Genomic DNA, 24,459 nt, shown 5'->3' on the forward strand with positions numbered 1-24,459 from the left:
AACACAAGAACATATCAGAAAGACGGATGAGAAAAATTGAAAAAGAAAACAGATGACAGATAAGAGACAGAATTCACAAAATACAAATTTATATCTACACAAATATTACCTCAAGGTAAAATAAAGAAGGTGAAATTCTTAATTTTACAAGTAACAGAGTGATAAATATATCACGATACAGTGTCAAAAATGGTGACACGGAATTAACAAAATAGAAAAAAAAACTGGTGCACAAACTAAAAAATATCAGAACATATGAAAATGCATCCCAGTCAATGTAACCAACAAGATCTTCACCTCCATAAAACGTAAAAACAAAAAAATAAACTGTATCAACAATGTGTTTATTGCAATTGTGAAATTCTACAGGACTGTACATTAAAAGCTTCTAGTTATTATCTCCATTAATTGTTTGGTGCATAAAAAAGAGAAAAATTAAAAAATCTAAATTACCTAAATCCTTCAACGGTCTTCAAACTTCAGATGTCTTGTTTTGTCGAACCAGTCGTCCAAAACCCAGAGATTCAGTTTACTCTCACTTTAGATAAAGAGCAGCTGAAAATGAGGCAGAAACAGAGAATTTAGAAAAAAGTCTTCATAAACAGTGAATTATCTAAAAGGTGGCTGGTTAATTTTCTGTTTACCGTTAACAGTTACGTTAGAGCAGCAACGCCGCAGTGTAACTATACTCAAGTGAACATCTTCCATCCATAATGATACCTTAAAGACTGACAGAGGTGTGATCAGCATAATGTAGTTAAATATTCAAAGTAAATTATACAGAAGGGCCCTTTTCAGAGTGATATACTGTTTTATTAATTGTCATTAATGGTGCATTAACTTGCAAGAGGCGTTTTAATGTGGTGACTGGTAGACTTAATTTTAGCTGTACTGTATGGTAGTTTCATTTATAATAATACATTGTATTTTTTGAGATAATCACATTTTTATATATAAAATCATCAGCTGAAAAATAACAAATCACTGTAGCTGTCATATACAGTAAATATAGTGGGGTAAAAAAACAACATTTCCTTTTTAAATCTTATGAAACAGGACTAAAGTAACATAAATAGAAACACTATTAACATATGACTTTATTTTTTCTCCCCCGTAACGACGCACAGATGAAATACTACTGTATTTGAACAAACTGTTGTATGTGTACATAGACATAATGGAGATCAGGATCAGAAATTTGAACATCAAACGGTGCTTTTGCTGACTGTTTGCAATTTTCCAAAACAGTGTTAAACATGCAAAAGGAACCGTGGCCAACGACCAACAGCAAATTAGTGAGGGATTACGCTTTGCTACTGCTCCTTTCCAGATCCTTGTGGGTTTACTTACAGCTCGAGTCATGTGTTCATACTCCATATTTTAATGAGTAGCAGACAGTGTGTGGCTTGTTAAAAAAAAAAAAAATTGCTGACTTCCTCTTGGTTGAAGAAGCCAGCACACTGGGGTCCATGGCACTACCCTGTGTGTGGTGTGTGTGTGTGTGTGATGGATTTCTCTTTGGAGGCTGTAGCTCCGCCTGGGGCTCTTTGGCTCCATCATCATCACCAAAGCCCCCCTGTAGGTTGAATGAGACAGCTCCCAGCACTCAAACGCTGCCTCTGCCCATTTAGCAGCTCTGTTATGTTGTGTATACTTTTTAAAAAATATCTTTTTTTTCTGTCAGGGAGCCAAAGCTTGCTTCCTGCGTGACATCCCCTTCTCTGCCATCTACTTCCCTGTTTATGCCCACACCAAGGAGAAGCTGGCAGATGAGGAGGGAAGGCTGGGGGCACTGCAGCTGCTCACTGCTGGAGCTATCGCAGGTAACAAACATCTGGAACGCTCTGTGTCTCTGGACATCCAAACAGCGGCGTGCGTTTTTATTGATCCATGTGTCACATTATCTGCTTCAAGAAATACATTTTGGTTTCCTCCCCGTTTGTCCTCCCTCCATCCGCTGAACCTCAGAATAGCCTGCCTGTATATACATTGCTTTTGTCATATCACAGTATACAGCTCTGTCCATTTCATGCCCCGCATGATGCTGCAGCAGGAACGTCGGAATGCACCACCATCCCTGCATAGTGAAAGTGCTTCATTACGTCTGTTGTGAAATGTCTCCTAAGGTATACCAGCGGCTTCGCTGGTGACCCCTGCTGATGTCATCAAGACCAGGCTCCAGGTGGCGGCCCGAGCAGGCCAGACAACATACAGCGGCGTCATCGACTGCTTCAAGAAGATCCTCAAGGAGGAAGGTTTCAGGGCATTTTGGAAAGGAGCAGGAGGTAAATGCACAAACACTCATAGTCCTGTAAGTGGTTTCATGACTGGGAAATGAGGCTCGCTGTGGCGGCTGTAATTGTCTAGAAGCCACTGGAGAAGTATTAAATCCCACATTGTAATTTTCAAACCATCTTCCATTAGCTCGCGTCTTCAGATCCTCACCACAGTTCGGCGTAACCCTGGTGACCTATGAACTGTTGCAGAGATGGTTCTACATTGACTTTGGAGGACAGTAAGTGCTCTGACCCTGTTTTCATCTAGAACGAACGGCTCATTAACTCCACTCCTGGAGGTGGGTCTCATCCAAATCTTGATTCTCTCCTCAGTCGTCCTGCCGGCTCAGAGCCCACCCCAAAACCTGCGATTGAGGACCTTCCCTCAGTGACTGCAGACCACGTGGGTGGCTACCGTCTGGCTGCTGCGACCTTTGCTGGTGTGGAGAGAAAGTTCGGCCTGCATCTGCCCAAGTTCAAGCCTTCCGGAGAGGCGACAATCAAACCAGCCGAGTCCAGAACGGAGCCACAGGCCTCGTAAAACCGTCGCTCGTCATGGCTGTGAGGGCTGCATGCTCCTTCAGTCATTATGTTACCCCACCCCCCCAAAAATGGTTTTACTAAACCACGTTTCACTTCAGTGCATTTGGGCGGTTGTCCTACTTTGAATGCTGCATGAATATGGCTTTAGTGCTTTTTCTTTGCATAGCTTGCACAATTTTATTGTACATATTGTACTTCTCTAGAGAGGGACATTATGGCTTTATGGAGGGATTGTTACTGCATTTTATTTTTTCTGGTGTGCAACAGCTTTGGTGTGCATGTGTCAGTTATATTTCAGAGACATGAGGATGTACAGATGTTTTCAAAAGTGTTTATTTTGAAATCATGACCGGGGACTTGGGAAATAATTTAAATGTATTTATTGTATTTTATTGAAATAAATCATTCAAACTGTTTGTCTCTACTGTGTGAAAAGTGCATTCTCACTTTTGACACCAAGATTTGAGATTATTCGGCAAATGGTCTCTGTTCAGATCCCATCAACATACATGACAGATCTGAAACCAGCATAGAGGATATTCCAACTACCTCAGGTCTAACCAGCTGCACTCATTAAGTGGAAACTGGTGTACTATAGAACAATAAAGAAGTACAAAGACATTTGGATTTTGGACATTTCAGTAATATAGAAACAAGTGAATCTTTATGTCATCAAGTCTAAAGGAACAGAGATGACGACATGGGCTACAGCTGTGAGATGTTTACATTCCTGGATGTTTGAAGATGTGATTGCTTCAGTTCAACTTTGGCGGAAATGGAGAACAGCTACAAGTGTTTCTCTTGTGAGTATGTGGAGTGGAGCACCAACAGTATTTGGCTTAACTCTAAATTAAGGCTCATGTTAACATGCTGTAAATAAAGATGGGTAAGGAATTTTACAATCAAGGTTAAAATGAAACATTAAGGCATCTGGTTGAAGAAAGGACGACCTTTTTTGTGTGTTTGTGAACATGGCTTCATGTTAGTGTCTGAGGTTGATAGTCCTGTCGCTTTGTGTTATTCCAAGGAAGACTGGTGACGGTCCAGCTAACTGAGAAGGCAGAGTTTTCCCAACTAAGAAAGTATAAGATATCAAAAGATGTCCATGATCATAACTTCACCACTGGTCCCTTAAACGCTGCGTCTACGGCGACTGGGCTTCAGGCAGCCAGGCGCTGAGCTGCCAGCTCCTCTGCGTCATCCCTGTTTTCGTTGATCTCTGCCAGTGTGCGGACAAAACGGGTCCACTCGTCGTTCCGTGGGACCGCAGTTTGCTGTGGGGGAGGGGCACAAGAGAGGCACGACTCAAATTTTGAATAATGTATTCGGTGGTGGCACAAGATCAGGTAAGAGGCTGAATCACGTCTGTAACAACACACTGGAGTGACAGAGCAGAACAATCATAAACTGAGAGAGGTAAAAAGCTGAGTCACGCCTGCTCACCTCTCCAACATCGTACACACGAATTCGTCCATCAGAGTCTCCCACGGCGATTTCTCTGCCAGAATGAGCCCATCTGACCCTGTTGAGGGCTGGGTTACCCTCTACTGTGACGCTAGCAGTGGGGACCTAAAATAATAATACAGCAGAATAACAACCAAGGGAGTGGCAACGAGCTCTGCTACCTCTGACGTATATCATGTCTAATTAAGGTGTGAGTGTGGCTCCCTTACTAGACACAAAATTTTTGTCTTCCCTCTAAAGGGGCTCACAGAACATGTGTATGCTATTAGCAGGCTACAGTACCTCAGTGTCATTGTTGAGGTTCCACAGGTCCAGGTGTCCAACTCCATCCACACAAGCAAACAGAGCAGGGTGAGTTGGAGACCACATGACATCGTACACGTAATCTGAGTTATCTTCAAACGAGTACAGGGGCTTGTTGTTCTGCAGAAGTGTTGAAGTTAAGAAAACCATTATAATCATCTACACATGCATCGATTCTTACAAATGTACCATCATGTGTTCTTATAAATGCAAAAGTTGATAACTATGAGCATTTTTTAAAACACCACTGTTTCCTCATCCCCCGTCAAGCCGCCTCATTGTTAGCCACCTTAGTCACATGGCTCTATGGTCAGTGACCTTATTAGAACGTTACCGAAGGCTGTTAAAATGGAGTGCAGGCAGCATGAGGCAGTATTCACTTGACTCTCCATTAGCTAACAATCAAACAGCAGCAGGTACAGTGGCTCAAGCTGTGGTAGCAATTCTTTTTTATTTGCTCTGTTCATGCCATTTTCGCTAATCGTGTCCTTTTTTCTCATCAAGTTCTCTTAAAGTCTTACAGTTTAACGAATATCCTTTCAACTGAAACATGTGACTTGCAAGTCACCCTAGAAACCCTAAAAACATTATTATCCTGAACTTTTCCTGCACACTGGTCTTTTCGACCAGGAAAAATAACAGCTGAGGTTTTTCTTGGACCTCAGTCCTCTCAAATCACAGTGTGCCCTTGATCTCGCTCATACCTTGGTGCTCCACAGCTTGACAGTCCAGTCGAAAGAGGAGGTAACGAACAGGTGGGAGAAGTCCAGGGGCCCTGCAGCTGTGTGGCAGTGGATCCCTGTGATGGGCCCGTGGTGGCCCTCAAACATCTCGCTGATGCCCGCTTTGCTGTGAAGCGCACAGACGAAGTGGGGGATTGAGTGCAAACTTACTGACAGATTAAACTGAGCGCGACAAACTTAATCTTTCTAAGCTGCAGATGTTGAGTAATGACCTTCAGTTGTGACAATGTTTGAATATACATTTCCGTTGATGAAGGGAACAAACAATGAAAACTCAAAGGATTAAATCTGTGTGCTACATTAAAGAAAGGAACAAGCACAGATGGACCTCTGCTGGATGTATTCACATTAATCATTTACTTATATCATGTGATTACCAGCAGGGTGGCAAAAGAGCCTGCAACCCCTCAACCACATGTTGCAGAGCTGTTACCCAACTGAGGCTCTGATAATTAACATAGAGAGGTAAATACTCAGCATGAGTGATGCTTATGCATTATTAACTACGATGAGAGTATCATACCATTGTAAATGAGGTGGAAAATTATTCCCCCAATTACAGAGGTGATTCTGCTGTGCGAAACCTAGCAGCTATCCCCTCTCTGTGGTCTCTGGGCATACTGCAGGACATCTAGTGTAGAGCTAACACACTAGTCAGTGGCAGCTCTGATTTAAGCCACATTTCTCTGCTGAGGACCATCCACTTTGAGAGGAGCCCCAGTCTTTTAAATGAGAACATTGTGGGATGAACTGCAGTTTTAATTCTCCCCGGGACGGCCGACTGTAAACAAACTCTCTCACCCAGAGAAACATACTGAGAGGAGAGGGAAAAAAAAAGGACAGGGAAAAAATGATTTGTTTCCCCTGCATGTGTGCCCTGTTTATGTTGAACGACCTTTACAAACACAACTGACAAGCGGAAAAGAAAAACAGGATGACTGGGCAGGAGTGAAACCTCAAACAGCAGGAGATCAAGTGTTGGATTTGCGTTGCACTGGGAAGTGAGTGGGCTATATTTATTTGACACATGGTCCTAGGTGGGCCTAACAAGCCGCCTTAGTTTCCTGGCGGTGTTTGGGAGGGACGCTGGGGACCGTGGTTGCTTATGTACGCACCTTCCATGACGACACGACATGTAGACAGAGCCGTCCTCGCTGCCCACCACGAAATTGTTGACATCTCCGAGAGGGAAAGACATGGAGGTGACAGCTACAGCTTTGGACTGCTTGAACACCAGCTCCATGCTGTCCTGTGGAGGGGAGGCAGAGGGGACATGGAACAACATCCATAACAAGCTCCCTGCTCAGGCTTTATGTTAACACACACTCTGCCAAGCACAACCTATAAAAATCACTTGACAGTTTATTAATGCAATCTAAATTCAACCAGCACTTTATAAAAAAAATCGACGTTTGACATTGAGGTCTTGGCAGCACAGATGAAATGACACAGCTAGCAAAGTTAATTTCCTTGAAAGTGAAAAATTAGTTGTAGAAGAAATGAGGGTAAAACTGGGGGAAATACCAAACTGGAATACTAAAATGGAGGAGTCTGGCCAAAATGTTTGACATTTAGCATTCATGGGAGGGACAGGAAGTGTGTGCAATATGAAACCGAAGAGACAGAAACATGAAATGTAAAGACTAAGCTTAAAATGTGATGACTTATTAACATAGCAATAAAACTTATGATAATCCTTCATCTAAGTTGTTTATGTAATTCAGAAATACACCTCTGACCAACCATGAATAAAAAAACCCACATACATACATAGAGTATATATGTCTGTTACCTGTGGCTGTGAAAGCATGTCCAGACTCCAGGAGCACATCTTTCCATCAGTGGAGATGCTAATCAGGTTGTGGGCGTTCTGGGTGCCGACCACATTCACACAGTAAACTGGGTGCTGCAAAGAGAAGGAGGGAGGATTTTAATCTTTTGCTGTATGTAAATTGAATGCAATGTCACTCTAATCTCACTCAGTTGTTTACGGTACCGTATGTGCTGCTGCAGACAGGGGAGTCCTCTGCACCGGGGTCCTCTTGTTGCTCCTGTTGTCCCACAGGACAATCTGCCCTGAGTATGTGCCCCCCACCACAACGTTAGGGTGGAACTTGGCAAAAGCAGCCGACATAACAGCAGACTGTCAGACAGGGGAAAAAGCGGAGAAAGGGATATGCAATGTTTAGTCTCTCTGATGATAACGTACATAACGTACAGTGACAGATCCTGGAGACAAGTCTGGAGTCAGGTGCCATCACATCCTCTCAAACAAAACGCACATATGTCCATGTCATGCACGTCCATCTTCAAGAACAAAGCTCATTCCCTGCTCCATAATACACAATATCTGGTACAGGGCTGTACAGTAAGACTTAAAAATCTCTTTCACATTAGACAAAGTTCATCACAATATTCATGTAATTTATTTTATTTTTTTAAAACGTGATTGGTCTAATTTAACTGTCAGCAAATTTGAACAGACTAGTACAAAAATGCCAAAGATTTTCTTGTTCCATCTTCTCTGGTTAAAATGATTGTAAATATATTTTGGTATTGTACTGTTGTCTGGACTACACAAGAAATTTCAAGATGTCACTTTGGGCTTTTTGTTATTTTTTTTTTTTTATCATTTTATTAACCTAACAACAAACTGATTAATGAAGAAAATAATCTGATTGACCAAATAAATAAAATTAATCATCAGTTACAGCACAACTTTTTTTTGAAAATGAATGGAAACCCAAATCTGGAGTCAAAATAACTCTATTAATAACTCTTATTTTCCATGGAGGTCATTGACCACAAGGTAGAACTGTATTAAATCACTGTCTGATTAACTGGCTGCAAAATACTGCAACGTTTTATATCAGTAACACTTGAAATCTTCAAAGTTGCCAGTAATCAGAAAATGGAAAACATCAACTTGAATCTGCTGTTCTTCTGCTTCATCTCAAAAGTTTAAGAACTGTTCTGTGCCTGTTCCCTCTTTCCCAAAACACAACCAAACACATTTTTCATCACTCATGCCTGAGTTCTTACAGTATAAGCAAAACACAACTCAAAGCTGGTCAAGAGGAATCATTATTTAGTTTTGGATTATGACTTGATTCGTGATTTTAATTGCTGGTTTTCAGGTGCTAATATGCACTCGCTTGCTTTACCTCCCACAGTCTTACCTCAATGCTTTTTCTGAGGGGCCCTTTTTTGAACAAAAATTGTGACGCATTGAGGAAAATCTCTTTCTGAGGCGACGTGGAGGCACGCAGAAAAACAGCATTCACACTTTTGTTCACTTTTATTCATCGGAGCTGTACGCCTGCATTTACATCCGCTCTGGAGGCAACATGTGGTTCTACTCAACTTGTCCTGGTGAAGGAGCCTCAGGGCAGGCATTATAATAAGGCTGGGCAGAGCAGAGGAGCTCTGCTGCTCTCCCTGCTAGCTCGTATGAACACAGGGCCCTTGTTTAGATGCACATGATAACCAGCCCTGCCCCACACACTTAATCCTGCTGCAGTGCTCAGATTCCATTCAACTCCTGCACCACAGGTCTTCTCCGGCGCCTGACGAACATGTGTTTGTGGATAGATGTGGTGGAGGTGGATGCCAGTACGGTGAACTCACAATGTGGATGAAGGCAGGAGGGGTGAGGGGCTTAGGGAGGGAGGAGAGAGGGTGAGCAAACAGGGTTTGGTTGGCGGTATTCCGCGCTTGTCATGGAAGGAGCCACCCGTGAGGACGAGGTGGGGGTGGCAGGAAGAAGCAGAGAAGCTTTGCTTTAGGTACCTGACAGTGGAAGACGTACTCCGGTGTAGCCTTCTTGTACTTCATGTTCCACACTAACGCCACACCATCTGGCTCGTGAGGAGCGTCCTCGTTGTTGTTGTATGAGGCAACCAGGAGTTCAGGATACTGGTGACAGAAGAAAAAAAGGAAAAAATCAGCCCATATGAATGTCAGGGGGAGGCAGACATGCCCTGAAGGCTTGGCTCCATGTGGACAAGCCTCGCCTGCCCTGTGTGGTGCTTCTGAATGCCTTAAAGAATGAGTAACCCTTTCCTCAAGATTCATGGCTCGTTTAAGCTGCCCTACCCCCAAAACTTTGGTCATTTGCGTTTTTATTTCCTTTCATAATTTTAACCAAAAGTAACAGTTGTGAAGGCGCTCAGAGGAACACAGCAGTCGACTAAAACAGAGCAGTTCTCTGAGAATCTTTTAAAATACAAGCTGACTGAAGTGCAGAGAATGAGAGAATGAATCTAGAGACACTACCCAGATGTAAATAAACCATTAACCTCTGCTACCTCTAATACTTGATCTGAGATTTACAGTTTGTGAATACATAATTTCAATTCACAGGGACGTGATTATGGCTCCGAGCAAGTGAATACTGTGAACAAAGAGTTGGTGTTCAATCACTGTCAAAAGCCATTGCAGAATCATGCATTAAATGACCTTAGACACCAGAGGAAACAAATCATTATGGCCTCCGACTAAGTGACAATTTGTGTGGGACATAACTTACTTTTCCTGAGGGACTTGAGGCTAAAAGTAAATGCTGTCAAACACAAGCTATGTAATCATAAAGCATTATGGCTGTGCGAAGCTAAGTTGTTTTAACAGCCATTTAGTGACACTTATACTTAGTATTTATATTTTAGCACATAGACACAATAAATTCATTGTTAGGATTGACATTTTGATAATTGCAAACGATTCCTAGATGGTGTCCAGTGAAATGTGTTAAACTGTTATTTAATTATGAAAGCGCTTTAAAAAGAAAATGACCTGGGGGGACCAGTCGAGGCAGGTGACGACACGGTGTTTGGACCAGCGCTCATCCATGAACTGCCTGTTGAGAGAGAGCTTTGCTCCGGCCTGGATTTCACTAGGGGGAAAAAACAAAGCACCACAAATCAATAAAACACTTTTTCAGAAACCAATTACACGATTTTTAACAACAGTCGCTGTCCAATTATTACCCCTCCTTCTCCTCCAGGTCACGACCACTGTAGTCAAAGAAGAGGTCCACATGCTCTGATAGAGCCCGCTCAATAATGCGAGTGCTGTGGTCAAAGAAATTCACAAACTCCTCCGAGTGCAGGATCTGGAGTTTTTCCTCCTCTGTTAGCTCGTGGGGGGGTGCTACATACAGATTAAAAAACACAGTGAAATGCAGTGAAGATATCTGCTGTCATTATGGTATTTATGCTAATACTCTGCTTTACAGGAATAGAAGCCTCTTTGTACTCTGCATTTACTGTTCTAAATGGAACTGTAAATTCATTGAAGTACTGAGGCAGCTCAATTATATGTGAACAGTATGTCAATTATATATGATCACTAGCAGTGAGGTACCTTCCTCCTCCTCCTTCTGGTCCGGCTTCTCAGTTGGAGTCTCAACTACTGGTTGAGGAGGGGCAATTTCCTCCTCTTCTTCTTCCTCTGTTGATCAAAAAGTAAACTCTGTTAAAAACTGGAAAATACACAGAGCTAGGTTATACAAACCAAATTTCTGAATCAACATATTCCTATGCCAGAAATTGTGAATCATAGTTTATGATATCAGTTTTGTCAAAACTTCAAACGTAAGCAGAGAATAAATTCAAATTCAAAGTAACAACTTTCACAAAACATGCCTCCGTACAGACGTTTCATATTTTTTTGTGTCTACATCTTCCACTCCTATTATTCTCTTCTTTTAACAAAAGCTTCACCCAGTGATTATGGGTGAGGCAATAGACTGATTTTGTATCTCTGCCTTGCATTTGTTTGGTTTGTCAGTACAATGTCGTCTTTCAAAAAGAACCTACTCCTCTAAAGCAGGGAAGTTTGTCATTTGTGTTAAAGGGACACAGCGCAGCGGGTGTCTTGTTGTCATAGGGACCCCTGTCTTTCCCAACTGTTAATGAGACTCTAGCCATTCAATAGAGAGTTGAGCTGTCAGTGTAGCGGTTCCCTCTGTGTCCCAGTGGCAGGTTGCCCCCTTCTAGGCCACAGGGCAGAGGGGCAGAGGGTGTGGAGCAGCTGCCCCGTGGCCCGACCCATTGGTCTGGCCAGATGACAGCATGGTGCAAAAGCAGATGGTGATGCTGGGATTGTCTCATGCTCTTCAGAGGTGGCATGGGGATGGCACAGAGGCTTTCCGCCTCGCTGCCCCGAGACAAGCTTCTCCCTGAACGGCAAGTCTATGCAATTACCATCCTAGCAGGAGGTCCTGCAAGTCCTATTCAACCTCAAGAGAATGTACAACAAAATACAGGCCAGACCAGCTGGCAAACTGCACACCGGTTCTACCTCAAAGGAGATGAACATGCTTTTTCAAAACACATCTCTTAGAGACACTATATAGCTTATGCTTTCAATGTAAAAAAAAAAAAAGGTAGCAAAAGCAGGGCAAAACAGATTCATGAGGAGAGGGGAAATACTCGTCTAGTTCCTACAGGCCTTTATCTTGGTATGAACCTTATAGTTAATCTAGGATGACAGCACCGCATGCCAGAATTTCCTTCCTACTGAGATAATCTAAATGATAATGTCATCTGTCACTTTGTCCATAAAGTGATTTATCCCCTTTCTCAGATGGAGGTTTGGGGAAGAAGGTTATTGGGTGCACTGATGAGTTTACAGAACTGGGTTGATGACACAAGCCATTTCAATGTACGGCCATACTCTGCAACCAACAGGAGAAGGTTAAAATCTTTCCTTTCAAGGGCCTCAATCAGGCTTAAAGGAAAACAGTAATCACTGTCTTTCAGCTAGTCCCGGCCGTGCTCGTCAGCCCTTTCCGTGGTGAGGCAGCCAGAGCAATCAACCTGCCAGGCATTAGGAGCGGATAGACAATCTGAAAATAAAGGGTATAATGCACCTGCCAGCCAAAATGGCCATTTGGAGAAAAGCTAGTGATCCTGGTGACCCTGCTGGGGATGTGTAGGGGGGCAGTAGTGCCTAGCGAGGGTGGGTGGCGGGGTGTGGGGGTTTGCATTTAACAGAATTCACCCGAATCACTGATGTCCCATACACTGACACCTCCTCTCAAAGCAGGCCCAATTATGGCTTTTGTACCACTTAAGAAATAAAAGCTTTTCTAGGGGGGAGCCGGACAAGAGGGGGTGGGGGAGAGTAATCACAGGTCTTCGTCAATGGACAATATATTAATGCAGACACAGCATGCGGCCAGTGATGTACAACTATAAAACTAAATGACCTTTGCTCTCCGCTGCAGGTGTCCTCCACTTTCTATATGTCGAAAGAGAACAAGGGTGAGACTTCAGCACGTGCACCAGGGTTTTTTTCTGCCATATAAAGGCCAACAATGAAACCACACAAGATGAAACTCTACTAGCGTGTGCACACAACAGCACAAACGTGCACAGTCATTTTTTGTTTCCTAAAACAGAGTACTTCTAGCACCAGATTTCAAAATTGTGATCAATCTTTTCCAAGTCGTACAATGTCAGCAGCACATGTGGCTGTGTGTAGTAGTGCAGCAAATTTTAAACTGCTGCGAGGCAAAGCAAAAACAAAGACATCGGCAGTCAGATTTTGTCAATCTGATAACGCTGTTTAGTCATCTGTGAAACAGGAATTTATTGTTTTAAACTTCTCCAACAGTGGTTACACACGTCTCCAATTGACACTGAGGTCTAAAGATCACAAACATGCCAATGGTGAGCAGAAATCCAAAACCAGGACTCACAGATAACGTACAAACTCATACACTTATTAAACTGAAACTATACAATCATTCAATTTCATTTTTAGCTGCTGTATGACAGAGGGATACAATAGATATTTAACAGTACTAATCATCAAGTGCATAAAAGCTGACCACAATTACAAGTGGCACTTGAAACAAGAAGGCCATTGAGGGCTTTTGTGATTAAAAGTTTTAACCTGCCTCTGAATCCAGAGTGATTAAAACAATCACATTAAATTAAATATTAGATTTACTAAACTGCTCCACATACTTATTCCTAACAAGCCTTTTTAAACGCTGTACCAGACCAACCACTCCACATACACACACACACACCCCTCAGCTCTCCTCAACCTCCAACAATATCTTACTCCATAATTACAGCCTCTTGTTGAGGAGTGCATACTGATGCTGCATATTACCTACTACTGCAGTTGGGAATACTGTAGCGGCACCACAGACATTCACCAATCTGATGGCTTAAATTAACAAATTTTCAAAAACTATCTACAGATAAAAAATGCATCTATGTTGTCCAAAAGTGACAGATTTGGACTGTCCAGTACTTCTTTAGTGGTAGAATGATGCACTGATGTACCAACAAAGAAATAATCTGAAAATGAAGATGCATTCTCTGTGCCTGTTCAGGGGTCTCTCTTTGTGGGTCAAAAGGGCAGGAGATGTTAAAAAATCTTAAATCTTTTACTCCTTTTTCAGAGATGTCTTGCAGACAATGTGGAGAACCCTCGGCTTGCGGCAGCCAGGGCACGGCCGCCGCTCCCTCTAATGCCACCGCCTGCTGACCTTGAGAGTGCTGCGCCGTTGCCTCCTTTTGACAACATGATAAATCGCTCAATCACAGAACAGGCCTGACGCCACCCCACACATCAAAAATGCGCCGAGGGGAGCAAGCTGGGAAGGGGATGCCGTCTCATCGAGTGCCAGAAGTGATGGTGTGAAAATGCACAATGTCACTGAGTGTGTTTTGTTATGTGCCTGTTCGGTGAAGGGAGAAGACAGGGAAGCGAGGGAGTTGATGAAATGATTACATAGTGGCAGAGAGGGGAAGGGTGCCTCGTGTTGAACAGCTGGCAGAAACCATCGTTGTTTAACACAGTTTTACAATGCCCAGTAGAGTCCAGAGTAAAGAGCGACGAGGAACAGAGAGATGCTCTTCATCCTTCACTAGTTCTGCTCATAGTTTTCCACAAAATCACACAATTTTATCTTACTCGTGCTGCATGCCACCTCAGAATTTTCTACACATCACCTGATCAGACAACAACCGACAATCAGTACACTGTTTAAAATCCTAACCAGGCTTTCAAAGATGCTTAAAAAAGATGTGTTAGCTGATGCAAATAAATTGGGAAAACGGCTAAAGAGACAGGCTCATTCCAGTAGCTGTAATTTGAGGTATTGTCACTTCTGTGACTAGTTCTGATATCTCTTGACAAAAAGAAAGAAAAACACAAAACAAAAACCTAATCAGGGTTTCAGCCGAGCGTGCTATTCACTATTTCTCATTACATAAATCAAACCCGCACACGCAGCACAGCCACAAATATTCCAAATTTTAAGGAACATGTGTTTAACATGTGGATGTTAGTAGTAGCCTAAATATTCTTTGTCCAACCACATGAAAGCTTCAGTGCAGCAATTACATACATATCGACATGCTTCAGAGGCAGTAAGCAGTCGTATGCACAGCGCTTCATATCTTCCCCTACAATCGCATTTCTCCTTCCTGTCACTGGTTTTCCCATCTTGCTCATTAATTATACCAAAGCGGAGTTGGTTGTGGAGCTGAATAAGAGGCTCAGAGGAGCAGAGCTTGTCTGAACTTAATCTCCTCTCTGACTTCTTATGTTTCCTGGGCCTCATTTTTCCTTTACTTTCATCTCAGTGCTTGTTTGAATCAAATCTTTTCCACTTGTTCATTTCCGGTGCCCACTTGTACACTCATACAACCCCTACATACCCCTGTCAAGAGAAATGGTGCTTCCTTCATGCAGCAAAATAAAACATTTATTTGCAAAGAAGCTGTACATTTTAATGGATGACTATGTTTTTCTTAAGATCTGCACACATCAACATATTCAAGCACACAGTTGTGTACATGCAGGTCAACCTGTACAACATTAAGTGAGAATCACCTTCTTTTTGTTGGGTCATGACAGGTGTCTGGGTCTCTTTTGTGTAGGACACAGTTTCACGAGGAGGAAAGTCCACTTGTGTGACTTTGGCCATTCCCAGTTTTGGAGTTCCTCGCCTAGAAGCACACAACAACTCAGTCTTTGCCCAACATCACTGCAAAACAGTAATGAATTCAACAATAAAACATACATACAAAACAGTGCTATTAATATAACTGTTCTCATCCGTTTCTGAAACAATTCTCACCTCCTTGCAAATGGACTCTTGTGCTGATCAAAGTAAGTAAATGAGTGTTTCATGGGATGGAAGACTTCAGATTAGTTTAACAACCAGTTTGACCACCCTTGCATGCACGACTTGACTTGTTTTCCTGGACTGCATTAGCTTTATAATGACTTTGAAAAACAAAGTAATCATGCCATAGATTGAGAGAAGGGAAAATGACCAGGAAAGGAGAGAAGAGAGTGTCCAGTACCCCAGCTCAGAATCAGAGTGAAGTTGAAGAGTAGACGGGTCAGAGTCCCAGTGCAGAGTCCTGGTTAGTGTCACAGCAACAAGCCAGCATTAGTGAGAGAGACAGGCAAGCACAAATGAGGAGAGGAAATAAAGTTAGCGTTATGGCACACAACATGCTGATCGGATCCTAGGTCACACATCAATTAAATCTGCATGTTATCAAAACATTTTTTTGTGTGTGTTGTTGTTGTTTTTTAGGTCAAATCAAGCTTGGATCTGTCTACAAAACATTCAGAGACAAATCAATGTATCTGCTTAAAATGCATGGACACACAGGCCCTCAAAGTGGGATGACACAGGGTGTAATGTGCAGCCTGCGGTGCTGATACAGCCTGAACTGTGTCACACCAAAGGCTCTGAGTGTTGTGTAGACAGAGAGGGAAGGAGAGAGAGAGAGAACCCTCAGGGAGAAAACATGACCTCCATGTGTGTAGGAAATGGCCATGCTGGTGAGGGAAATGAGTCAACACGTAGGTTGAACTGCTCCCTAGGCCTGATGGGACACTGGGGGAGCTTGGATTTCAGCCCATGGAAGGGGCTCTAATTAGGGGTTAAGAAGTCCCCCAGGCATCACAGCAGCCTGCTGTTTTATTGTTAATTTAGGATCGTCCTAATTCAACAGGCACACAAATTAAATAAACATGCACTCAGTTGGCATAAACTCGTCATCATTCACTGTAATGGTATGAGACTTTGTGTAAAGTTTTAGCTGAGTTGCTCTCACTATAAACAGACTTTACATATATTCATAACCTTTATCCGGAGTTTAACGTGAGGCAAATCTTACAAAGCAAAAACAGACCTTAACTTCTTAAAGCCATTTTTTAAATACTTCAGAACTACTTTGCTGCACGACAACATTTGCAATTTATGTGGCTTGCGAAGCTCTGACAACGATACTGTAAATGTTACCTTGCTGGCATAAGCATAAATGAGCACAAAAAGAGGACAGACAGAGCTGTTTGAGGAGATTTAGGATCAGCAAGGTACATTTCACCTTAAGTGAAGAAATAGCCCTTAATTCTTGTAAATAAGGACTTCCAACACTTGTAAAAGTCCTGTACTGGAAGTGGGGAAAATCTCTATGATTCAAACATTTGCTAAGTGGTGTGTGAGTCTGTGTGTGTGTGTGTGTGTGTGTGTGTGTGTGTGTGTGTGTGTGTGTGTGTGTGTGTGTGTGTGTGTGTGTGTACCTGGGTCCTGCGGCTCCATCAGAATCCTGACTCCCTGCCTCACTTGGCGTGCCCGCCGATTTGGCAGTTGGAGACATGGGAGGAGGGACTACATAGTGAGACAGACAATAATCATCTATTACAATGTAAAGATGCTGAGCCACTCAAATACAAAGTACAAATGCATCCATGCTGCAGTGGCAGCTTTGTTGTTTAAAATGTTATCAAATCTTGGAAGGAGATTTGCTGACAGCTACAATACTACTGAGCACGCTTTAATGTGTGGAATCCCTTGAAATTGGTGGCAAAGCAAGTTAAATATACAAATCAGTCTGTAAGTAACAAACATAAACTGTGGCAAGATCAAACCGCACTGAGAAAGAGGCATTAATAACACAATTATGCTGACTTCCTTTAATCAAAAAATGTTTGATTGAATGCACTAATAAGTAGAACAGGCAGACTATTAGATAAATGCACAAAATATTATGTTTTGTCACCTCTGTTTCAACTTTGTTTGCATGTTTTCTGTGAGGCCTACACAGATTTTTGTGTGGATCTCTTCTGCCACCTGCTGTTAGCAACCTGACAGTGCTCCAAAAATCCAGGTCTGTCTGGACTCTATGAAGCAACATAAATGCAGTACTCTGTATGCTGGCATTATTTTTACAAACACTTGCTTTGTTTATCAGTGCTCCCTCTTGTGTTGTACAGGTGTTTATGGACATTTTTGTAAAATCTGCTGCTAAGGTGAGACTGTTTTATAGGTTATTTATGCAACCATCCCTGAGCAATACACTCTGAATACTTGCAAGAACATACAGAGGTTTTTTTTTGCCTGTTTCCACTTGGCCTCACTGTTTAGTTTTGTCTTTGTGACATTTAATAAGTTCAATTTCTGGTAATAACTCTTTAGGTGGCAGTCTAAAATAAAAAAATGTGCAATGTACAATACACTCTGTACTTGAATACTATGAATCTGAAATGACTATAATGATATAGTTATATTTTAAACTAACAAGAATGACCATTGGTTTAAAATGGTGGCTTTCAGCTTTTGGGTGTTTGCATTTACGCCTGATGAACAGTATAAATCTTAGTACCTTTTTAATTTGTTGTATATATAAATCCAATTAAATGCAGCAGAAAACTAACAGGTCAAGTAAACACAGACTTACATTTATATTTAAAATGTGGTTGCACATATTTTGCAGTCAGTGACTGTCTGAATGTTAACACAGCCCTCAGTCTAGCCTTTAATATGATCACATGATGACGGACTGAAGTCATGTGACATAGTTGGAGGAACATTCCAGTGTTTAAATCTGTATTTTTTAAGTAATTTTCCCACTGTTTTGTTCTGCTTTGGGGCACACTGCATTAAAAGGGCAACAATTCCTACACTGTTCACCCAGTATAAATGTGAACACCTTCAAACCCTAGTAAAGAAGCCAAAACACTAAAAAAATCTGATTCAACTAATACAATGACTGTAATGCATGGAAGATATATTAACCACTGTAACTGTTTTTGCCCATTAACAGGTATATAAGAGGACACATGAAAATATGTCCATTTCCTTAGGTTATAGATATCACAGTAACTATAGATGTACAACAGGTAATATGAAACATACCGACAGGAACTTCTGGAGTTATGCCCATACTCTGTAACAGGGCCTCAGCATCACGCCTCTTCCTCTCCAGGTCAGAGTCGTCCTGGTGAAGTGCAGCATCTTTCAACTGGTCCGCCTAGGAGCATACCAATGCATCACCAACTCATGTAATCTCTAAATATCCACAATTACATTGCTATGATCTCACACAATACAGTGTGCAGATCTTTAATTTGTGGACATCTGCACCATTGTTTAAACCATCAATACATTTCAGGGATAAATTCAATGATGAGTTTCAGTTTGATGATGAGTAAATGAGAAAATTCCCACAGTCAATAGAGCAGACTATTGTATTTTTTCAATCAACACGTTTCCAATAAATCTATCCAAATTTAATAACAATGAATAAGAAGTCAACTGAAAATGCACCAAATACAATAGTTTCAGTAACTAACAGTTTGCTAAAACTGCTATCAGGACATGTCCTGAGTGAAGAGTATATGCTACCTATCATTGTGGCACGTTATGAAAAACAACTTACAGACACTTAAAAATGGACCCAGTCGGGTAATACAAGCACTCAGTTTAGTTGTATTGTTGTTATCACATTATACCCAAGTTAAGCATTTTCATACTCTCTACTTACTGTCAATCAACTGACAAAAAACAACCCTTGAAAAACATTTTCTCTTGCTAACTTTGTTTTGACATCCTAGATCATCGATATGAAATGTATTGTCTACACAAAACACAGACATACTGTATATAAATAGCACAAATCTGAAATCTTTGAGTCATGTTATAGAGTCAAATAGAAGAAAAAACAAGAATTTAAATAATCTATAAACAAAATCCTTAAAATCTCAATATTGAATTTAGACTTCATTCAAGGAAGTTTAACAAATACAAACCAGATGTAAATTGTGAATTATTTAAAAGCAATGTGGCTAATTTTAAGATCAATATACAAACTTTCTGAGAAGTCACTGTGAAAAGCCTTGGGATGTGTTGTGTATGTCTCTCAACATAACCACAGTTTACAAGTTTTCTTAAGCTCTAAACTGCATTTGACGCATATGCAGATAGTGCCTATCAATGATTGAAACTCACGAGAATTACGTGTAAGGAGAAAACTGGTATTTGAATTGAATGATTTTCACTTACACCAAGCCATTAATCACTTTCAATTGAGTTTATTCTCCACATTCCTTTTTGCATTCAATACCAGTGAATATTAAAAACATTTACAAGGTGTTACACATACATACCTCTTTCTTTTTGCGCTCCTCCTCCTTCCTTTTCTTTTCCTCTCTGATTTGTGCCAAACGTTGCTTCTTCCTTTCAAGCTCTGCTTTCAGCTCACTCTTGTCAGACATGATGCCACAGCTGTGCAACAAACAACATATAATGTTACACAAGAAATTCATTGTAAAAAATTGTATTTTTAACCTGAAACTCTCTAGTTTGTGAGTCTTAAGAGCATTAAACAAAAGCTTTAGACTGATAAATAAAGGCAGTACTTTGAAAGTAGTCTTAAAAAAGCCAACCATGTCCTGACAGCTGATGCTCTCAGCTTCAGTACCACCCTGCACAGCAGCGGAGACAGCTGTCTACTCAGCTTCACAGTTAAACTGACCATCCAGCAGTGTTTTCCGTCTTCTCTGCAGCTGAGCGAGTTAAATGTATTAGCAGTTTGGAGACAGACACTTGATTTTTCAGCTACATGCTCTGTTAAAACCACTGCGCTGCTGACCAGTCATTGTCAGCTAGCCAACACAGAGCCCCACCCTAAGGCTGGAAAGACCGTTCACACCCGGTTAGCTTAGCAAGGGGTTACTCTATCCGCTTTCTGTAACCTCTGTCTGGTCCTTATCAGCTTGCTGTACACGCTCTCGAACAAGAAGTCTGGTTCACGTTGACATAATGTTTTTATTTCACCAATCACACCACAGTTTCATAGAAAGCACGCTAGCATCCAACCGACCGCGGCAGCCGCTAACGTTAGCCTTCCTTGTTATGACTACCATCCTTGTTGTGCAATATTTAATCGATATTTCCCGACACCACACATTGTTTAATATATTTCTTATGTTAAACTGGTGTTTCTCGGATTAGAGAAAACGTGGTTTGCACCATTCAACCCACTAACACATAGCCAGAGATGTAGCATTAGCTTTATTTGTTAGCGGCTAACTTTCAGCTGCACTGACCTCACTCTGAGTTAAACAAGTTGTGCTACAAACACAGCGGCAAATACGCCAAAATGTTACAAGTGTGTGACATTCGGCTAACATGACTCCAATGTGTTAGAAAACTAACCTTATAGCAGGTTTTCGACCTGACACCAAACACACAGCCAAAACAATCGAGCTGCTAAACCAACTACAGAAGCCGGACAGAGTCAAAAAAGCGATAGTTGGCTTTGACGTGGCTGGGCCGCTGCCATCTGAGGTCAAAGACATATCTGAACTTGGAAAAATTTCAAGAGGCTGGGTAAACAGTGCCGAGAAAACTCACTGGATACAGTGCTCAAAGGTAGTGGTTCATGTTGTAGCCTAATGTTAGAATATTATCTTTGAAAGCCATTAATGTAGGACATTAACAGGAACCTAGAGTCCTAATGGTCAATGAGGTAAATTTATTGTGTGAATATTTCCTCTCTTCAGCAGCCAGTCATTTGATTATAACATATTTCTAAATACTCAAGGACTGTAAGATGTTAGTTTGATATTACAAATATTTATTGTATAATATAGGTAGGTTCTGAACATATTTAGAAAACCCAGATATAAGAATACAAAGGATTAGAGCATAGAAAATCTGTCATGATTATGTGTACAGTGTATGTCAATAAAGCCTATTTCTAGCTCAGCTCATGATTATTTACATGCACCTGCAACAATAAATGTTCCAGAAAACAAAGACAACTCAAAATGCTAACAAAATGAAATACTTAAGTGCAAGAGAGCAAGTTAGGTTTGGAGCGTTCAGCACAATTTGACTTTCTCTGACCAGTGTACATACATTCAGCACTGAAGACAGTATCATCTCCAACTCAGTTATTGTGCAATCAGTTAGTCTGATCATCTAATTTGTTATTCCTCCTCCTGACATCGCCTGAGGTTTCAGCATCAGCTCCATCAGACAGCTGAGACAGGGCTGGACCCACTTTGGTGTTGTCCTCACCTCCCCCGTTGGTATGCAGAATATGCAAGATCTGGTCACTGGGGCGTTTCCACGCTGGTCGAGTGGCAATCCAGAGGATCAGAGCTCCAAAAACCACCAGGAGGACTCCCAGAACATTCACAAAAATTGCCTCTGGAGGAGAGTCCTTATACTTTGGGTTGCTCCTTTGTCATGAAAAAATAAAGTTGTGCACATTGTTATGCAGCAGATTAACATTGCACACTTGCTTTGCAACATTTATTTAGTTTCTTTAAATACTTACAGGCCAAAAATGAGTTTCTCTGTGATGCCCATGAGTGCCACAGCTATAACACCAGCAAAGAGTAAAAGACCACTGAAGACATGAAGGGGCATAAACGCTGCTCTCCAGGATACGGGTGTAATTGGTATCAAGTACATGCCAACTCCAAGAACAAGCTGCTTGTTGAAGGACAGAAAAAATGCACTTGTCAGATACTGCGCTAATCAAGACTGTTACTCACAATGACTTTGCATTTTAGAGGCGACCAGCAGAGAGAGAGAGGGGTATTTGTTTTTACATATTCTTAAAGAGAAACTCAGTGTCACATGTGTAAGACGTGAAACCAGTCCAAAGCTCCATAAAACACAATTAATAAAGGTGGTAAAGGTGCAGTAATCAAGCAATATCTTTGCTGCACCACAAAACTTTGAGCCTTGGTTTATCACCCATAACTCCTAATAATTTGAAACAGACAGAGTTTCTTTACCTGTAGACAGTACAGTATCACAGCTATCAGTCCCAGCCAGCTGTGCAGACTGTACATGTTAGGGATTTTGGCAGCATTGTGGAAGTCAAAAACTGCCACCATAGATATAACAGCAAAAATGAAGGCCACCAAGTTCAAGCCTGCATGGATGAACTTCATCATTAGTTTGCTGCACTGCCAGGTCCAGGGGAGCCTATAGACAATGATGGCTGCAAGAGATAGTCATTCAGTCAATATCAAACAGGTTTTTGATGCAACTATGATGACTTTTTTCCCTCCTAAAAAGTAACCTCATTGCCCATTATATTGTTAAAGTGAGGTTTTCAAGCATGACACGCACACATTGAAGTATGTAGTTGATGTCAGCCATTAAAAAAACTACTGTTGTCATTATATAAACAACTTTTTAGGGCTTTAAAGTCTAGTAGCCATGTATCAAGTTCATGCTTCCCTGACAGTAATTTTCTAATGTAGATATACATGTCTGTGAAATATCAGACTTGACATCACAGTTATGCAAAAAGCAGTGGTGGATGAAGAACTTAGGTAAAATTAATGGTACAACAATATAAAAAATCTTATGCACACAAGATATTTTGTGCATAAGAGAATCTGCCACATAACCTGACTGAAAACGACTGTGTGTGTATATTAAATTTTTAATCTCATAATGCATAATGCCTTATAAGTCGATCACATGTTTGCATGTAAAATCAAAGTTAGCACTAACTACAGGAGTAAAAAGTACACGATTTCCTCGTGAAATACGACTAAAAAGCAGCATAAATAGGAAATTCTTAAGCACTTTCTTGTAGTGAGGCCTAAGCACAGTACTTGAGTAAATCCAAACTATAGCCTTCTACCCAAGCTGACACTTCATATTTTTAATGACCAGTTTCAGTGGAAGTTCAGTAGGTGAACTAAACACTCAATAACCTCAGCCAGGATCCCTGGAAAAGCGAGCCTTGTGTAACTTGACCCTGAGTCATAACTTCCTTTACTTGTTTACATTTCTTCATATCAACACCCAAGTCCATATTTCTGAAAAAAAGAAGAGAATCCCCTCACCCATTCCCTGCAAGAAAATAAACCCGGAGACTATCAGCACCGGATGCCAGTTGAATTCGGCCAGTCCTCCGTCCCAGGCTAAACCCTCCTTGAAGTGGAGAACCCATCTTAGCACGAATATTATGGAAACGAACCCGACGGCGGCGGCAGCGGAAAGAGCGAACAGGAACTGTCTCAAACTCTCCATCGCCATCAGTGTCAGCGGCGGGTTTAAGAGACTGCACCGGCGCAGCTGTTAGGACGCTCACACACAACAACAACTTCAAGTGGCTGCTGAGGAGGACGGACCACGGTCACGTGACCCGGAGCGTGGCAACTGCTTGGAGGAAAAAACGTTTTGTAACTTTGTGGTTATAGAAAATTCTACGTGGGGCCAGTTACAAAAGCAGAAATATTTTGTCTGTCTTTTTTTCTGCGTCAGTGACCGTTTACAGTTGTGTGTTTCCTTCTGTGTAAAGTCTTTTAACACTTTGAACCACAGGTGCGCAAAGACTCAGGTTGTCCAGCTCAGTCACCCTTCAAGTATGACAAACATTTAGCTAAAACCAGTGCAGTATAGTACAACTGTTCTACATAAATCTTGAACATCCTGAACATTTTCATACTCTGTTTTTGTATAGAGACTGTTTTGGTGACTGCAGGCTGTGGTGCAGTTGAACCGTATTGCATTATACTATCATGTGTTTTTATTATTTTGTCCAGTCCCTTCATATCAGTGAGGGCGGGATTAATAACTGACTCACCTCTCTGTATAATGCCAGTTCAACAGTGCCACATATACATCCTCCAATGATCATAAAGTTAAATCTACAGCTTCAATGGTAACCAGCAACTGCAAGGTATTTAAAAAGAAACAGTAATATGGAGGGAAATAAACACAAGCTCTAAAGAGAGAGAGACTCAACAGTTCCCACTGTGGGCGAGCACTAACTGACACTGGCAAGGGAAAACTGGGGCTTCAAGCAGAACCGGACTCATGGTGG

General features: G+C 41.5%; 3 protein-coding genes across 5 annotated transcripts in view; 1 reads left to right on the forward strand and 2 right to left on the reverse strand.

The window, feature by feature from the left end:
* Window positions 1–3,235, forward strand: part of LOC108888690 (electrogenic aspartate/glutamate antiporter SLC25A12, mitochondrial) — a 19,292-nt gene extending 16,057 nt beyond the window's left edge. Inside the window, exons 16-19 of the mRNA XM_018684790.2 lie at window positions 1,685–1,823; window positions 2,127–2,285; window positions 2,425–2,515; window positions 2,610–3,235. Coding sequence (XP_018540306.1) covers window positions 1,685–1,823; window positions 2,127–2,285; window positions 2,425–2,515; window positions 2,610–2,817 — 597 coding nt within the window. The 3' untranslated portion in view covers window positions 2,818–3,235. The remainder of the gene's footprint in view (window positions 1–1,684; window positions 1,824–2,126; window positions 2,286–2,424; window positions 2,516–2,609) is intronic.
* Window positions 3,185–20,950, reverse strand: dync1i2a (dynein, cytoplasmic 1, intermediate chain 2a). Of its 3 annotated transcripts, none has more exons than XM_018684781.2 (17): window positions 20,814–20,950; window positions 19,763–19,880; window positions 18,513–18,627; window positions 16,898–16,985; window positions 15,664–15,723; window positions 15,188–15,303; window positions 10,691–10,777; window positions 10,315–10,477; window positions 10,121–10,220; window positions 9,119–9,244; window positions 7,326–7,472; window positions 7,122–7,235; window positions 6,445–6,578; window positions 5,291–5,435; window positions 4,566–4,706; window positions 4,263–4,388; window positions 3,185–4,093 (listed from the first exon to the last, which is right to left on the reverse strand). In XM_018684781.2, exons 2-17 carry the CDS (start codon window positions 19,868–19,870, stop codon window positions 3,980–3,982), a joined length of 1,884 nt encoding a protein of 627 aa, XP_018540297.1. In that variant the 5' UTR covers window positions 19,871–19,880; window positions 20,814–20,950; the 3' UTR covers window positions 3,185–3,979. The 3 variants fall into 3 exon arrangements, with proteins under 3 accessions (XP_018540297.1, XP_050927334.1, XP_018540299.1); XM_051071377.1 differs by lacking the exon at window positions 20,814–20,950 and adding an exon at window positions 20,042–20,174; XM_018684783.2 differs by lacking the exon at window positions 15,664–15,723.
* Window positions 20,951–21,217: 267 nt separating this feature from the next.
* LOC108888689 (plasma membrane ascorbate-dependent reductase CYBRD1) lies at window positions 21,218–23,760 on the reverse strand. The gene is made up of 4 exons (XM_018684789.2): window positions 23,477–23,760; window positions 22,409–22,617; window positions 21,943–22,097; window positions 21,218–21,844 (listed from the first exon to the last, which is right to left on the reverse strand). Exons 1-4 carry the CDS (start codon window positions 23,667–23,669, stop codon window positions 21,565–21,567), a joined length of 837 nt encoding a protein of 278 aa, XP_018540305.1. The 5' UTR covers window positions 23,670–23,760; the 3' UTR covers window positions 21,218–21,564.
* Between the last annotated feature and the right edge of the window lie 699 nt (window positions 23,761–24,459).

Source organism: Lates calcarifer, linkage group LG1 (genome assembly GCF_001640805.2).
Source record: "Lates calcarifer isolate ASB-BC8 linkage group LG1, TLL_Latcal_v3, whole genome shotgun sequence".
NCBI lineage: Eukaryota > Metazoa > Chordata > Actinopteri > Centropomidae > Lates > Lates calcarifer.

What these genes read in the sequence shown, in the direction of transcription:
- dync1i2a (XM_051071377.1), bottom strand. Translation starts at nt 20,133, where the DNA reads ATGGTCAGTTTAACTGTGAAGCTGAGTAGACAGCTGTCTCCGCTGCTG. An exon ending in CACTCTGATTCTGAGCTGGG is followed by an intron (nt 15,304 to 15,663) that starts GTACTGGACACT and finishes GTGTGCTTCTAG; the next exon opens with GCGAGGAACTCCAAAACTGG. An exon ending in GTGTGTACGATGTTGGAGAG is followed by an intron (nt 4,094 to 4,262) that starts GTGAGCAGGCGT and finishes CCTCCCCCACAG; the next exon opens with CAAACTGCGGTCCCACGGAA.
- LOC108888689 (XM_018684789.2), bottom strand. Translation starts at nt 23,669, where the DNA reads ATGGCGATGGAGAGTTTGAGACAGTTCCTGTTCGCTCTTTCCGCTGCC. An exon ending in TATTTTCTTGCAGGGAATGG is followed by an intron (nt 22,618 to 23,476) that starts GTGAGGGGATTC and finishes TATCTCTTGCAG; the next exon opens with CCATCATTGTCTATAGGCTC. An exon ending in GAGAAACTCATTTTTGGCCT is followed by an intron (nt 21,845 to 21,942) that starts GTAAGTATTTAA and finishes TTCATGACAAAG; the next exon opens with GAGCAACCCAAAGTATAAGG.